This window comes from Megalobrama amblycephala, linkage group LG17, assembly GCF_018812025.1.
Source record: "Megalobrama amblycephala isolate DHTTF-2021 linkage group LG17, ASM1881202v1, whole genome shotgun sequence".
Classification (NCBI taxonomy): Eukaryota; Metazoa; Chordata; class Actinopteri; order Cypriniformes; family Xenocyprididae; genus Megalobrama; species Megalobrama amblycephala.
Genome location: NC_063060.1, coordinates 9,050,971 through 9,066,160, shown reverse-complemented (window position 1 = coordinate 9,066,160; position 15,190 = coordinate 9,050,971). Strand labels below are relative to the sequence as shown.

At 38.5% G+C, this 15,190-nt stretch overlaps 1 protein-coding gene across 2 annotated transcripts; it reads right to left on the bottom strand.

The window, feature by feature from the left end:
* Nucleotides 1-1,549: 1,549 nt before the first annotated feature.
* LOC125251645 (sialic acid synthase-like) lies at nt 1,550-10,396 on the bottom strand. 2 transcript variants are annotated; one of them, XM_048164704.1, is made up of 6 exons: nt 10,088-10,396; nt 3,483-3,698; nt 3,250-3,349; nt 2,637-2,791; nt 2,257-2,523; nt 1,550-2,170 (listed from the first exon to the last, which is right to left on the bottom strand). In XM_048164704.1, exons 1-6 carry the CDS (start codon nt 10,379-10,381, stop codon nt 1,982-1,984), a joined length of 1,221 nt encoding a protein of 406 aa, XP_048020661.1. In that variant the 5' UTR covers nt 10,382-10,396; the 3' UTR covers nt 1,550-1,981. The 2 variants fall into 2 exon arrangements, with proteins under 2 accessions (XP_048020661.1, XP_048020662.1); XM_048164705.1 differs by lacking the exon at nt 10,088-10,396 and adding an exon at nt 6,670-6,801.
* Between the last annotated feature and the right edge of the window lie 4,794 nt (nt 10,397-15,190).

Sequence of the window (15,190 nt, the reverse complement as noted above, 5' to 3'; positions counted from 1 at the left end):
TGTGATTGGCTTCAATGATCAACGCTTCAAAAACATTGTAAATAGTCAATGACGCTCTTCACCGAGCACTTATAGGTACACACTGCTTTCAAATTCAAACACTTCCATGTGCTTCCAAACACTCCTGTGCGTTGATGATTGTACTGTACTGTACTGTATAAATATGCTTTTTCAACTGAATTTCCCAAAGCTAATTTATTGTGGACTGTCATTAAATACATTGCTAGTTGATTTGTACATGTGATGATTACATCAACCTGCTGCTCTACCTGGGTTTTTAATACTAGTGTGATTATATAAAAATAATAAAATGTTACATTTGTATTGACTAACTTGTGTACTTCAGCATCTTCTTGGTTATTGATGCCCACATACTGTAAATTGGTCTACACATTTTTGAGGTTGTTATATTTGCCTAAAACAACTCATTTGTCTTTAGTGTCTTCATTCTATTTTTAAACAGGACAAACTAGAAAATTGTCCTCGGTTTACCCTCTCATTGCTTTCTGTTCAGCATTCTTTTAAGATATCTCATCAGGGCACACACAGGGTTTCAGACGTGGCTTGTAATTAGATCAAAATCAAGTGAACTTTAGTTGATAAAACCATCATATGCACAGCTCTCATGCAAATGAACAAAAAGGAAGATGGAAAAATTACTGACTATATGAAAATTCACAAAGCTTCAGGAAAGTGTATTATTTTATATCATTGTTTTTTCACAGACTGTGAAAGTTAACATTGTACATTATACTGTTTGTTTTTAATATTTTAATAATAAAAAGGCAATCTTACTGTATATATTTTACTATTATCATTATTATTATTATTATTTGACTTGAATGGTTTTAGGTAATCTGTGGAGTGAATGACCTCAGAGTTAGTCAGCAGTTGTTAGACTGATATTCACGTAAATAAATTGAATTCTCCACTTGAATGTGTATTTCTGTGTGCTCCATTCTTAAAGCGTTTGGTGTTATCACAATAGACATAGGGTAGGTATTGTAACTGGTAGCAAATCAGTGACCAGGTACCTTGCTATGGCCAGAGAGGCTGCGCCGCCCTGGCACCCTGAACTGCCTGCACCGCCGTGGTCACCTGAGCTGCCTGCAAAGTCTGCCCATGCCCAATGCCCAGGCCCGTCTCTGCCATGCTCTAAGGCCCAGGCCTGTTTCTGCCATGCCCGCCTCTGCCAATGTATAAAGCAATTTGCTTTATACATTTTATATAACATGTATAAAGCCAATTTTATACATTTTATACAAAATGTAATTTTTGTTATAAATCTAATAACATGAAAACTGTGGACATTTTTTCATTTATGTCATTGTCACTAAAACTATGAGTTCACATCTGTACACATTTAAATTTAATGTGTTAAAAAATTACACAGGCCTTTAGGGGGGCATTTTCCCCAACCCTACCCTATTTCATTTTATGAGCTTGCCAACTTCATGAAGGTAGTAGACCGAGCCATTTTGCAAAAACCAGCATACTTTCTACATACGAGAACTTTGGTGCTGTCTGTTCCAAATAACCACACACTCAATCAAACTTTGACAATATTTATTGTGTTTAAAACAATCTAAAGTAACATTTGTGTCTTAGTGAAGTGTTGCCATTGCTGTAATACACAATAAACTTGCATTTACACATTAAATAATAATTCCACATTTCATTGTTCTCTGTGGTTTGAATTGATTCTAAGCCAAAACATCTTGCTGTTGGGGAACACAGCTTGGTCTAATAGAGAGACCAATATGAACAAAGACCCAGAGTTGATTTGAAATTAATTGAGAGAAAGATATTTTAATGGACAAAGTGTTCATTCACCACAATTTAAAAGAAAATTATAGTCTGCGAGTTACAACATTGATATCAAGACATTAGGCATATGCAAAATTAATTCAAGACATTATATTTTTGATTTTATAAAAGTATATGACCCCTTCATTGCCCTATATTTTGGAGTGTCTGATCATCAGTCTTGTATTATGGCATCAGTAATGGTGGCATCTTTCTCCAGGTCCACAGTGATTTTCTTGCCAACCAGTTTGAAGATGTTCTCTGGTCTCATGCCGTGCGGTTCGGCCACTTTTACTGTCAGCATGTCGAGAGTTAATGTCTGACCCTTCTGCAATGGTTTCCGGGCCACCACTGACTTCCCCAACTAAAAGAAAGAACATAAACAATAATTTAATGACTTTTGATCATTTTTTGATTTCAAAGTCTGCCAGAACGACCGTTATATCTGACCTTGCTGTGACAGGAAGCCTCACAGGGCAGCATCTGTTTGATTGGCGAGCCCATTGCCATCTCAACCGTCCTGATGGCTTTCACCAGCTCCGCCAGCTCCGCCGGCTCCAGTGATGCTGAATGGTCACTGCCTTTCCAGCTCTTATCCAGGGTCACATGACGCTCCAGGACCTTTGCCCCAAGTGCCACAGCAGCCACAGACACATGGATGCCCGTCTCATGTCCAGAGTAGCCTATGGGAATGTCCGGAAACTCCTTCTGGAACTCCTGCGTAGGAAAAGGGAAAGAAAGACTTCAAACTACTCTGCTTCTACTAAAAAAAATTTCTTCAGTAATTTATGAACATTATGAAGATGAGATTAAAGCTATTTATGTCTTACAGGGATCAGGCTGAGGTTGACGTGCTCTAGTGGCAGTGGATAAGCGCTGGTGCACTGCAGGAGCGTGAAATTGGGATTGTGCTTCTTGACGGTTTGATAAACACAGCGCATGGTCTCCATAGACTGCATTCCACCAGAAATCACCATGGGACGACCTATAAAAATAGCCAAAACTTCAGCTTCAAGATATGGCTGCTTCTGGGAGAACATAAAGTAATTGTTTCAGTCATTAACACATTAAGATATGTTCACACATGTCGATTTCTCTGCAGACTTAAATCCAGCCCAACGTGAAATTCCAGAAAATCCAGAAAATCCATACCAGGATTTCTAGGTTTCATTCGCTCTGCTCTCTGGCCAATCAGCACTGTCAATACGTATAGTAATTGCCAAGGTGCTCCTGAATAACTGATTTCAAATGCACAAGAGAAGCTACTCAGATTCAGTTCTCATTTGTGAGTCTCTGTGGATAGTGTCTGAAATGTTATAAATAGAGGAACAATGTGACCTTGGGAGTGAAGATGACAGATCTCAGTCAAAGGAGAACAAGTTTACAGCAACAACTCTCCTAAATTTGTTGTAACAGCTTCTGGTTATTTGAAATGGGTTTTACCTTTTTTGGCGGTTTTCTCCAGGTAAGGGATATTGTTGGTGTCAGCTGAGGCAACTTTGAAAAACGGCACATTGATTTCATGAAGAAATTCTACAGCCATCTGATTGAGGTAGGGAGAGGAAAAGTTATGAGATGCATATCAAACTTGGTCTCTAAGGGATATTTGCATGTTAACATGCATATATTCTCTTGCTATATATAATAAACATTGGGACCCTCTTTCATTTGTTCACCTCGTCCATCCCTGATGCAGTAAAGAAAATGCCAACTTCACTGGCGTACTGTTGCAGCTCTCTGTACTGCTGGTGACTGAACTCCAGATGGTGCTTATGTGCCCCGTAGGTCGGGCCCCAGGCGTGAGGGGACGTATAGGGACGCTCCAGAGCCTGCTTGGTGAATCTATGTTCGATCTCGCTCTTTTGAAACTTGGCACAGTCAGCTCCACAGTCCTGAATGGAGATAAATGTGGAAGTAGAAGTGGATTTAGTTGACAACAATCAGCATTTTTTTAATGAAAAATCTAAGTTAATTTGATGTGATATAATATCTAGCGTTAGTGTCAGTTCTGGCAGGTCACGTCAGTCAAGCTTGCATCAGCTAACTCCCAGGTGACTTGCGTCTACCTATAGGAATACGACGCCTATTACGGCATCTATATATAAGCTCCTCAGTATTATCAGCAGCTATTGCATTTTCAGGAGCAAATTAAATGGCGAATTCGACAGGCAAACAGCATCATCACACTAGGAATTGTGCAATCGGGAATTTAGCAAGAGGGATTTGTGGATTTCACCTCTCATTCACTGCATTGATCATAAGCCGATTGGAAATGACTGAGTTAAGGTTAGCATTGCTTCTCGCATCGCTGCAATTAGACATGGACTGGCAGTTCAGATTATCTGCACTCCCCGCATGAAGAAGCGTTTCAAGACAAGATCAAACATCCACGTTACAGCCGGCTATTTCACTCTCCTTCATCTCTGAATGTTTCCACGAAGCTAATAAGTTCCTTTTAATGCTCATTGTTTTAAAGCTAACTCATGATGTTGTTAAAGCTATCACTCTTGCTTAGGCTTCTAGTCCTTCTCAGTAAAAATGTTTTTGCAAAGCTTTTGCGATCGTATTTGGCGATGCGCGTTACTATCTGTTGTCATTGGCAACCGGCTCGATCGCTGCACACGCTGGTCGGGGTGCTTTCGTTTGTATAGCAACATACACGCTGGTCGGATCGCCGTGTTTAGCGCTATACGTCGCAGATTCAAGCAGCTTTGCAGTAGAGACGGAAAAAACAAAGATTCGTGGTGCAAACGGCTTTTCTGTTGTGGTGCAGCACATATAAACATCGTTTTTCTTAAAGCTATAGTGCCATGGAAACAGTGTTCTTGGTCTAGTTGCTATTTAGAACAAGCTGTTCTAAGGCTTCTAAAAAATGCTTGTTCAGAACCTAATGTCATTGTCATACATAAGCCTACTGTGGTAAGTTTATCAGGTACATGTTATCTTAAGCTGTTGTCTTAGACTTATGCTCTTTAGATATCCGATCATATCCAATTCTGTGATAAGTGAACAAACGTCTGTGGCTTGAAAACTTACAGAGTATTGTAACATGCTTTTCTTTAAATACACAGAGTTTCTTATTCAACCCTAACAATGTCGAACTTGATGGTCTGTAAGGAGTGTGTACATGGGAGTGCCATCTTCTCTTTCTAGCCAAAGGAATCGGCCCGACTGGAGCAGAACTCCAGATGAGGAAGCACTGCATTTCATTTCTTAGCTGCACGCTGCATCTAACTCAGAGCTATTGCTGCGGGTGTATGCTTCCCCAACCTGACTACCACTAGTTTAATACTAGTCTGGATTTACAACATGCTTGTTGTAACAGATTGCTGCCACTAGGGGTGTAAGCTTCCCCCAATAGGAGAGAGAAGAGAGAAAAAATTAAAATAAAATAATAATAATTTTATATTAGGCAATGGGTGTATGCTTCCCTGACTAGATTGCTGCTAACGGTGTAAGCATATATGATATATAAAAATCGCTAACTAAAGCACTACAACATGCTTGTTGTATCAGATTTGCTGCTGCTACGGGTGTAAGCTTCCCCATTTATTTATATAAAAAAATAAAATAAATAAATAAATCAGGTCATTCAGGTAACTGCATTTTGAGGAAAAATGGAATTCAGATTTTCGCCTTCAGTTTGTGTTTGGGGATTCAGAATGGTTTGTTTTGGGGTTTTATTGCTGCTCTCCCTGCTCTTAACCATGCTAGGCTGCATGGATGCGCAGGGAGTTCTTGCCCAGAACAGAACCATACCATACCGCCAATACAAACTCTATGCATTATCTATCATATTTGACGATAGTGGTCCTGACAGAAATCTAGCGTTAGCGTCAGTTCTGGCAGGTCACGTCAGTCAAGCTTGATCAGCTGACTCCCAGGTGACTTGGTCTACCTTAGGAATACGAGCCTATTACGGACTATATATAAGCTCCTCAGTATTATCAGCAGCATTGCATTTTCAGGAGCAAATCACCCTCCTCCATCCCCAGCTCCTCCTCTCTTCAGTCAGGATTGGCCTTATTATTTCCCCTGAATCAGACTAATTTCGAAAAATATGTATGTTAAACATGACATTTATAATCTGATGTTGGTCCTGTTCTGTTTACCCTGGGGGGTTTATTGCTGCTCTCCCTGCTCTTATCCATGCTAGTGCATGGATGCGCAGGGAGTTTTGCCCAGAACAGAACCATACCGCCAATACAAACTCTATGCATTATCTATCATATTTGACGATAGTGGTCCTGACAGAACTGTGAGTTATAGCTCAGGAGCTGTTTTAAAGAAACTTCTTCTTTAATTATTGACTTAAGATTTGGGAAAGTTCTTCCTTTTTTTTAAAGTGAATTTACCATGGTTACTAAACAGGTGGGATAGACAGAAACACGTTCTTGTGGTTAAAAACATGAGACAAATGTTAGTCAAACAGGGGGAAATATTTCAAGGTCTTGAGATGAGTTTTTAAAAATTATGCAAATTATGCTGCAAATGACGCAAGCAAAACGGACTTGCACATGTTTACGTTGAAAAACAATGGAAAGTAGCTCAGTGAAATGGAAAAATACATTCTGTGTGAACAGCCCTGTTTCTGGATCCTGTTTCCTGTTTCCTGTTTCCATGTCATTTCTTCTGTTAAGTAGAAAATACAGGTAAAATCATTGATATTAATAGTTTCTCACTTAAATTAGTCTTTTAATTGTAATTTTTTATATGAAAATTGTGGTTTTGGCGTTCCCCTGGTCGTGCTAACATTGACATCTATATATCTCACTGCTCCCCCCTCCCCTGTTGTTTCAAAATATGAAAAGAACCGGCATCAACATTGTATCAGACTTCACATCTGATAAAGCAGTACTTTACCTTGGCCATTCGGATCATTTTTTTGGCGATTTCTATGTCTCCTTGATGGTTCTGTCCAATCTCAGCGATGATAAAACAGGGGTTGGAGCCCCCGATTTTTCTTCCAGGACAAAGTTCGAACTCAGCAGACATTTTATCAGACTAATTTCATAACTGATTTTGATTAAGAGGCTGGAGATGTGATCACAGGTGTGCTCTCATCAAGCAAAGGGGCTGGGAAGAAGGGCACGCTATCATTTAAAGAGTGACAAGTGCTCCACCCTAACCGTCGCCAACCTCCTCCCACGAATGCATATCTCAGGGCATAGTTTTGGTTTGAGGGGGGCGGGCGGCGTTGAAGTCTGTTCCGTGTTAGCAGGATCCCAGGTCTTTTGTGGTGCCACTTACACATGCAAATTTGGTTGATATCTGCAAAAAAAGTAATAGGATATATGGTGTATTTTTATATCATTTAAAGGTCCCATCCTTCGTGATCCCCTGTTTCAAACTTTAGTTAGTGTGTAATGTTGTTGTTAGAGTATAAATAAAATCTGTAAAATTTTAAAGCTCAAAGTTCAATGCCAAGCGAGATATTTTATTTAACAGAAGTCGCCTACATCGAACGGCCAGTTTGGACTACATCCCTCTACTTCCTTCTTTAATGACGTCACTAAAACAGTTTTTTGACTAACCTCCGCCCACAGGAATACACAAGAGTTGCGTTTGTAGAGTATGGGTGCTTCTCAATTCTTATTTGTGCATCCTCGTTTCCTTTCCTTGCTTCCTTTCCTCGCGTCTTAGCTCCACCCCTCCAGGATGCGAGGGAAGGACGCAAGGAAAAGACGAGAGGACGGAGGAATTGAAGCGTCACTTCAAAATGTCATCAGCTGCGCTTGAGGGATCTACCCACATGTTGTTAAAGTTTGGTTATTTAAAAAAATATAATAAATATTAATAAAGCAAGATGCCCCGTTGAAATATATGAGATAAAAGTAAAGCATATATTTAAATTATTGTGACAGATAAGAAGGGGGAGGAGAATTTATGCGTGCGTCACGTTTCTCAATGAGAAACACTTCCGCAAAGGATGCACCTGTGTATCCTCGCTCATGACTCCTCAGGAAGCCTCCTCACTCCTCGTTCCTCGCCTCCTCACGGTGCAATTAGAGAATTGAGATGTCCTTCAAGATGGCTGAGCTCGATTGTTTTCCGGGTCATAGGATGGAGGACGGAGAAGCGAGGAGACGAGGAGGGATATTGAGAAGCACCCTGTGTTTGTCGCCATGTCGTCGAAACGCTGTTATTTTCATCCCGCAGTCCAATCACCGGGTCTGATTCCGGCTCAAATTGATAGGGTAAAATTAAAGACATGTTTACAATAACACTGAGCGCGTGCATCTCCACGTTATGGTAAGAGGCGTGACCTTTCCGGGCAAGGAGCGCTCAGAGCTGTCGAATCACAACACAGGAACCGCTGGCACAATCAGAACTCGTTACGTATTTCTGAAGGAGGGACTTCATAGAACAAGGAAGTCATCAGCCCATTTTTATGACAGTGGAAACAGCGGTATACAGATAAGTAAATTATGTGAAAAATACTGTGTTTTTTTACACGCGAAATATGAACACATGTTATATTGCACACTATAAACACAATCAAAGCTTCAAAAAACCACGAAAAACGGGACCTTTAAGCACCTGGGCTGGAACTTTATGAGTCTGACAAAATTTTCTACTTCAAAGTGCCATGGGAAGTCATTTTTCAACATTTTCTTATACTGAAAGAGTTTATTTCCTACTCAACAGTTCATCAGGCTCTAAATGACTTTGGCTCTGTCATCTCTTATCTGAAGGTCATGTTTTTCCAGTCAGTCATCATAACAGAACACATTTTACACATGGAGAAAACTGATTGTTAATTTCAGAAGGTCCAGACTTGAAGCCGTTGTAAACTACGCTACAAACATACACCTGTGACCTCATTACATCATTACTGCACCACTGTCTCTCTGTGTTGCTGCGGTTCCATGTATTGTGTATTTCAAAAATTAAGCAAGTTTATGCTTAATGTCGCCCTGTAGTCAATAATTTTAGAACTTAACACATATAAATATTTGTTTTTGAACTTACATGGAAATATAAGTGATGACTATACCTCAGCTCAGAAGTGCATACCTTATGCCTCAGAAGATGCAGTAGTCCAGCACGTTGGCTACATATTGTCTGTCAGTTTGTAAATAAGACAACATTTGTATTGCAAACCCCTCCAAATTGCTGTTGTTGTTGTTTATGGCATATGCCTACCAACACAATGTAATTGGCATAGAAACCAATGCAGATATTCTGGAAATTATAATTATACTGGATTATATTATATATTAGATATATATATATATATATATATAATTCCCTCTAATTGAATTCTGAGTGGTAAAGATGCAGTTATAAAAAGCAATGCATGCGACATTAAAAGCCAATTCAACTTGCAACAGAGAAACCCAAGGTCCTGTTTAAAATGACACTCTACATGACATTTGTTGCTACATTTGTGAATAGATGTATGGAACAAGAAACTAAAACCTTTCTTGCATACTTCTCTCCATCACATTGTAACACTTAAAAATTCAACATATTGTGAACGGGCTATCAATAAAAAGTCAAGAAGTCAATGAAGTCAATCAAGGAGCACCCGTGAGTATAAAAGGGTGCCTGTATTGCACGTCATCAACCATGGCAATGAGACGCAGCATCTTGTTACTTGTCTCAGGGAACCAGAGTTACATACCTAACCTAGACATTCCCTTTCAAAGTGGTAATGGCAAACATAATGGCATAAATTGTCTCTACGGATTACTTAGGCAGTAGGAGCACATCAACCCCAAGGGCACATACAAAATGACTCATATAGACTGTATGGTGACACCACTCCCTAAGACAATATCTTTCCACGGGGGAGGATACTCAATCATTTATGCTCTCAAGGAAAGTCCTGACCTTTACAACCTTCATTGTGGGACAGGTGCCAATACCACAGCTCTGAGAAAAAATGCCTCACCTATGCCAGCACCTTGACAAAGCCCTTTGGGAGTAGACTATTAAAGCCTACCAAATACACTAGAGCAATTAGGGAAGAGCAAACATGCCCTGTTTGAGCAAAGGTACTTCTCCAGGATCCATAAAAGGCTCAATTCACTGGTCTAAGCTATGGAGTGCAAAATAACAAGGGGGAATGCTACCAGTTAAACTACCTCTACTTGTCTAATTACAATCAGCGTAAGACCATAACCACCATAGACACTGAGGGAGACAAGTCCTTCCCAATAATTAGAAATTAGAAATTAGAAAATAATTTGTTATCACAGTGACACAAACTCACTGTTTAATCTAGAAATTGGAATACATTCTAAAAATGAGCCCTGTCAATGCGATTCTGGTGCACCTGTGACGTGCTCTTTTTCTCCAGTGTCAGAATGTACTCGGCAAACTCCCGAATGGCTCCGTGGCTGGCGGGTCTCTGACAGATGTATTTAGCTGCAATGAGATCAGCCACAGGTGCGTCACATGGGACGCCGTTCAGCCCCACCTGAGACAGGATCTCTACGTCTTCAGCTTCTGAACCTGTGGCGGAAAACACAACAGACTCAATAAAAATATGCAAAATACTTTTCAGTAAAACACTGCGAAATGCTCTATATCGAAGCTTTACCTGATTTATTTCAGAAGTAAAAAGCATATACAGTAGGTGGACAACCAAAATGGGTATTACCGCCGCGCATACCGCCGCCGCAGGGCCGTTGCGTTAACTGAAATTCAGTCGCGTGTAAAAAACTACCGCCAGGTGGCGCAAAGGGACGGATTGGAAAGTGTCTGTAATAATAAAATGTCAGTTTGTAAACGGAGATGAAAGGACGAAGTAAAACAACAATAACATTATAATATAACATTTTAACATCCTTAAAAACCATTAGAAAATTTTAAGTGAAAGTTAATTTCAAAACGTGGGATAGTCTTAGGCTACAGTCTATGCATCAAAAATTAAAAGAAAGACCTTTACACAAAGTCTTACTGCATGCTATTGTCATTAAACAGTCATTACTAGGCATATATATATATATATATATATAGCAAAAAAAAAAAAAAAAAAAATCCTTCAAGTTCCATTTGCGGAGCGAAATGAGAACGGTCCAGCATTAAGACCGCATTAAGAGCAATAATTCGTATTAACTGCTATTGTTCTTGATTTTTTTTATTGTTCTTGATTTTTTTTATTGTTCTTGATTTTTTGGGCTATTAGACCTATATGCTAGGCCCTATGTAGTGTTTAGTGATGTTGATATCGCAGACTAAAATTCCGACAGGAATAAATGTTTAGGCTAATTTACTCATTAAAACCAAAGGTGTTCATCAGTGATTGTACATCAAGAGCAAGGACACGTTGTGTGCATTTTGTTTTGTGCTTTTACCAGAACGAAACGCTCGATTGTCTGTGTGAAAACTGCGCGTGTGCACGAGCGCCAAGAGAACTGATAACAGCAGCAACGTGCACTGGCCATGATTTCAGAAACAACACATTCCAGCGGATAGATCGCCTCTTATTTAACACAGACCTATATCTTATCGAATTGAGATATTTCTTTCTTTTTAGGTACAATTATTCGCTCAGTTTTAGTTCACTTTTGAGACGTTTCAGATTCTCGCAGAGAGACAGCTGAAAGCGCACCCTGTTTTTTATTTTATTTTATTTTATTTTTCAAAAGTACAAGGTTTTGTTGTTATTGTGAGCGTACACAAATAAAAGTGGACCATTTGTAGTCTTGCACTAATCTGTAGGCTATCGCCAAAAATGACGGAAGGCCTGTTTTAAGTTGTTTCAGCTGTCATGAGGAGAAAATCCATCAGAACGCTCCGGCGCTTTCGTCGGTAATAAGGGATACAAATCCCTTATCGAGGGATAAAAATGTAGCCAATTTAGTTTCATATTTACATTTAAATATTGGGCCATTTCCTATTATTATTATTTTTAATTTCACCTATGTTCATTATGTAAAGTTAATAGCATGACGGATGCTGTCGGGAGACATGCAGTGGGTCAGACATAAGTTTGACCACTTCATTAAGTTTTGTTTTATAGTAAGTCTTTCTTTAAAGTGAATTTCATTTTGTAGAAATTGTATCTTAATTTCAATCAATGTTTCATCAACCAATTGGCTATATTTAATAATTAGGAAGAAAACCAAGAACGTCGGGTGTGGAATGGATTGAAGTATGTAGGCTATAACGAAACCATGTTTCCGCGGCCTTTAAATAAGACTGAATCAATATACGTCTTTTTGTTTTAATTAAATTTATTTATTACTTTATTACATGTCTGTAGGCTATTACTTAAATAATTGATAAGATGTTTTTGGTCGAACACTAGGCTATATTTTAGCTGGTCTAGTTAGACACAAATTTGCGTAGTGGCTTATTGTGCAAACTTTTTTTTCCTACCACACGCCAAACTCATAACATTTCTTGCAGATTAAAAAACAAAACAAAAACAAAAACAAAAAAACACGACGCTCCGACTTTTAAAAAATCCCTCCTTGCTCCAGTCAAAACTTCGCACATACAGATGCTGGCAAACGCGCGGGGGGAGGGTTGATCCCATTCGGAACTTCTGGAGTGGAGCGTGAAACAAGGTTATAATCGTTAACGAAAACGAACGAAAAAACGAAAACTAGGTGGGAAAAAACATTGTCGTTAACTGAAATAAAATAAAAACGAGGCATTACAAAAAAACGATAACTAACTAAAACTGTAATGTGTGTTTGGCAAAACTAACTAAAATAAAATAAAATTATAGATTAAAAGTCCTTAGTTTTCGTCTTTATCAATGTCTTTCATAGAGCAAATGAAGTTCAGCTGCATTTCCTTTCCCTGAGTCTCTCACATACACAGGCGCGCACACACACAGCCCCTCCTCTCCGTGCACGCCGCGTCTCCATGAGAACGAGTGTTCGACTTTGAAAGCAAGTTCGCTAAAGGTTGGTATCTCGTGAACACCTTTACACAAACACACATTAAAAAGTGGTATAACATATTTTTAATTCTGAATATAACTTTGTCAGCGTGTTAATGTCGACGCGAGAAGCGATTGCTACTGCAGCACGTTAACTAGACGCAAGTTTGAGGTAAAATGCACTTGGGTTGTCGATGTCAAAACACTATATAAGCTGTGATTCAAATATTAAATAATGTTATGTCATTTGTTTACTCTTACACTGAATGTTTGCTGCTTCAATCCAAATGTGTTTGCATAGTTCACCCAAAATGTAAATTAAAGTGAGAGAAAAAAAATCAAGTTTACAGAGTTTTAGTGTCACTGAAGGTAAACCTGCGTTGCTCATGGTGGTTAACGTTACCTCTCTTAAGGTGCTCTTGCTGAATGGCAAGGATTGCACTATGGACTATTGTACCTTTTGTAGTTTTCATTTTTTTTTTTTTAACTGTATTTTATTTTTTATAACGAACAAGCCGCGATGTCACATTTCCGCTGCTTTGTTGTGTGTGCATGAGGCGCGGGCGCGATCAAATAGCTGTCTTTGCAGGGGACTTGCCTCATCGTCATGGCAACGGTTCGTAGTCAGGTCAGATAACGTCAGAGTTGGTTGCCGTTTGTAACATGTTCAGTCCGGTGAAAACGGACTCAGACCAACGCCAACAGGGGTATCACACCGATCCGATCAAACTCCAACAGACGAGTTTGTTGGCGTTTGTCGGTGCGGTGTGAATTGGCCTTTACACTGAATGTTTACTGCTTCAATCCAGACGAGTAGGCTATTGTAAATTTAGTATAGGGTGTGAAAATTGTACAGCTGTGGTATTTGTATAGGGTGTGAATTCTGTATAGAAGATGTGTAGATTTTTGGGCAATTTTGTGGTGTCACACACACACTAAAAAATTGAAAAGCTGTATTTAAAGCTTTTTTTTTTATTTGTTATTTGTCATGTTCTTTTCTCAGATTGAGCTCCCTGACAATCTGACAGAAATGTCTTGTTGTGGCTCAAAAATGGGTTGAATAGGCTACATGCGGTTCATGTATGTCTTCTTTAGTCTGTTGGCTCTTTAGGTTTTTTACTGGCACACGTCACTTACACATTTTGCACTTACTGCGGAGTGTTGAGACTGTTTACATATTTGTGCCCATATGTACATTTTATGTACTGGTTTTCTTTTTTAATGAATATTTTCTAAAATTGTATGATGTTTTTGTTGAGTTATTATTACACAATACTTTTTCTGACCTTTTTTAATCTTGCCCCTGACAAATAACCCAAATTACAAAAAAAGACTAAAACTAACACTAAAACCAATAAAAACTAAACTAAAACTAAGCATTTTCAAAAAATAAAAACTAAACTAGCAAACCCACTTTAAAAACTAATTAAAACTAAACTGAATTTGAAAACAAAAAGTCAAAACGAAATAAAAATAAAAACTAATGAAAAATGCAAAACTATAATAACCTTGGCGTGAAACACTGCAAAACACTGCAAATCCCCATAACACAAACAAATAAAGAAACTTACTGCAAATACTCATAACAGAGTTTAACAATTGTGTATTTCGTCAGCTTATTTCATATGATCAGATCAGGATGTCAAAATTAACAAAAGGCACCAAGATTGCAAAAAGGTCTGTCACACGCATATAGCTTAGGCTAATATTTTGAGTCTCCCGCCCTCTGGATTAATGGCTTTGGTGACAAACATTTTAAACAAAGCGCCCTTCCCCTATCTCAAACTTGTCAAATGTTGCAGAGCAAGCACCGTTAGGTTGGGTGAGTGCTTTTTATACACACAAGACAATGTAAATATTATACATTGATATATAAATGGAACATGGTTTTTGTTTGTTTTTCTTTAACATTTTTATTTTATTTCTTTGTCTTTAAGGAACATTGGATGGCAGTAAAGATTCTGTACAATTATTGTTCTAATAATACGGAGCCATAATGTTACATATCTTGGTCAATTCTTTCGAGCTGCTTTACAGCTTAACCACATTTTGCAACATCAGCAGTTATTGAAATGAACTGAATCAACACAGATCTGCTGATATAAATAAATAGACCTAAATAAATAACAAAAACCAAGATTGGGTTTGTACGGTTCATTTAAACTATAATTTAATGATTTATGTTATGATGTTATAGAGGTACAATGTACAGATGCCTGTGTTTTGCATAAAGTAAGAATATTTAATAAAGAATCTTAAACTTCCAATGTTAAACATGTTCTCGTCATTTTGCTCTAACTGCAGTCAAAATACAAATAGGCCTATAAAATATTGTGTAGCCCATTGTGGAGAGTCAGATTAGGCGCAAACTATCTATAGCAGAAACCTTTTATCTTAATAGCCTCGCACTTGTTGAATAACAAAATGTTGATTATTGGGATATCAACGGTTTTTTTGTTCGTAATTGTGTAGCTTATGGCATGACATTTCTTTTTGTAATGTTTATGAGCGTGTTAATGGATACAAACTGCACAATTGCAG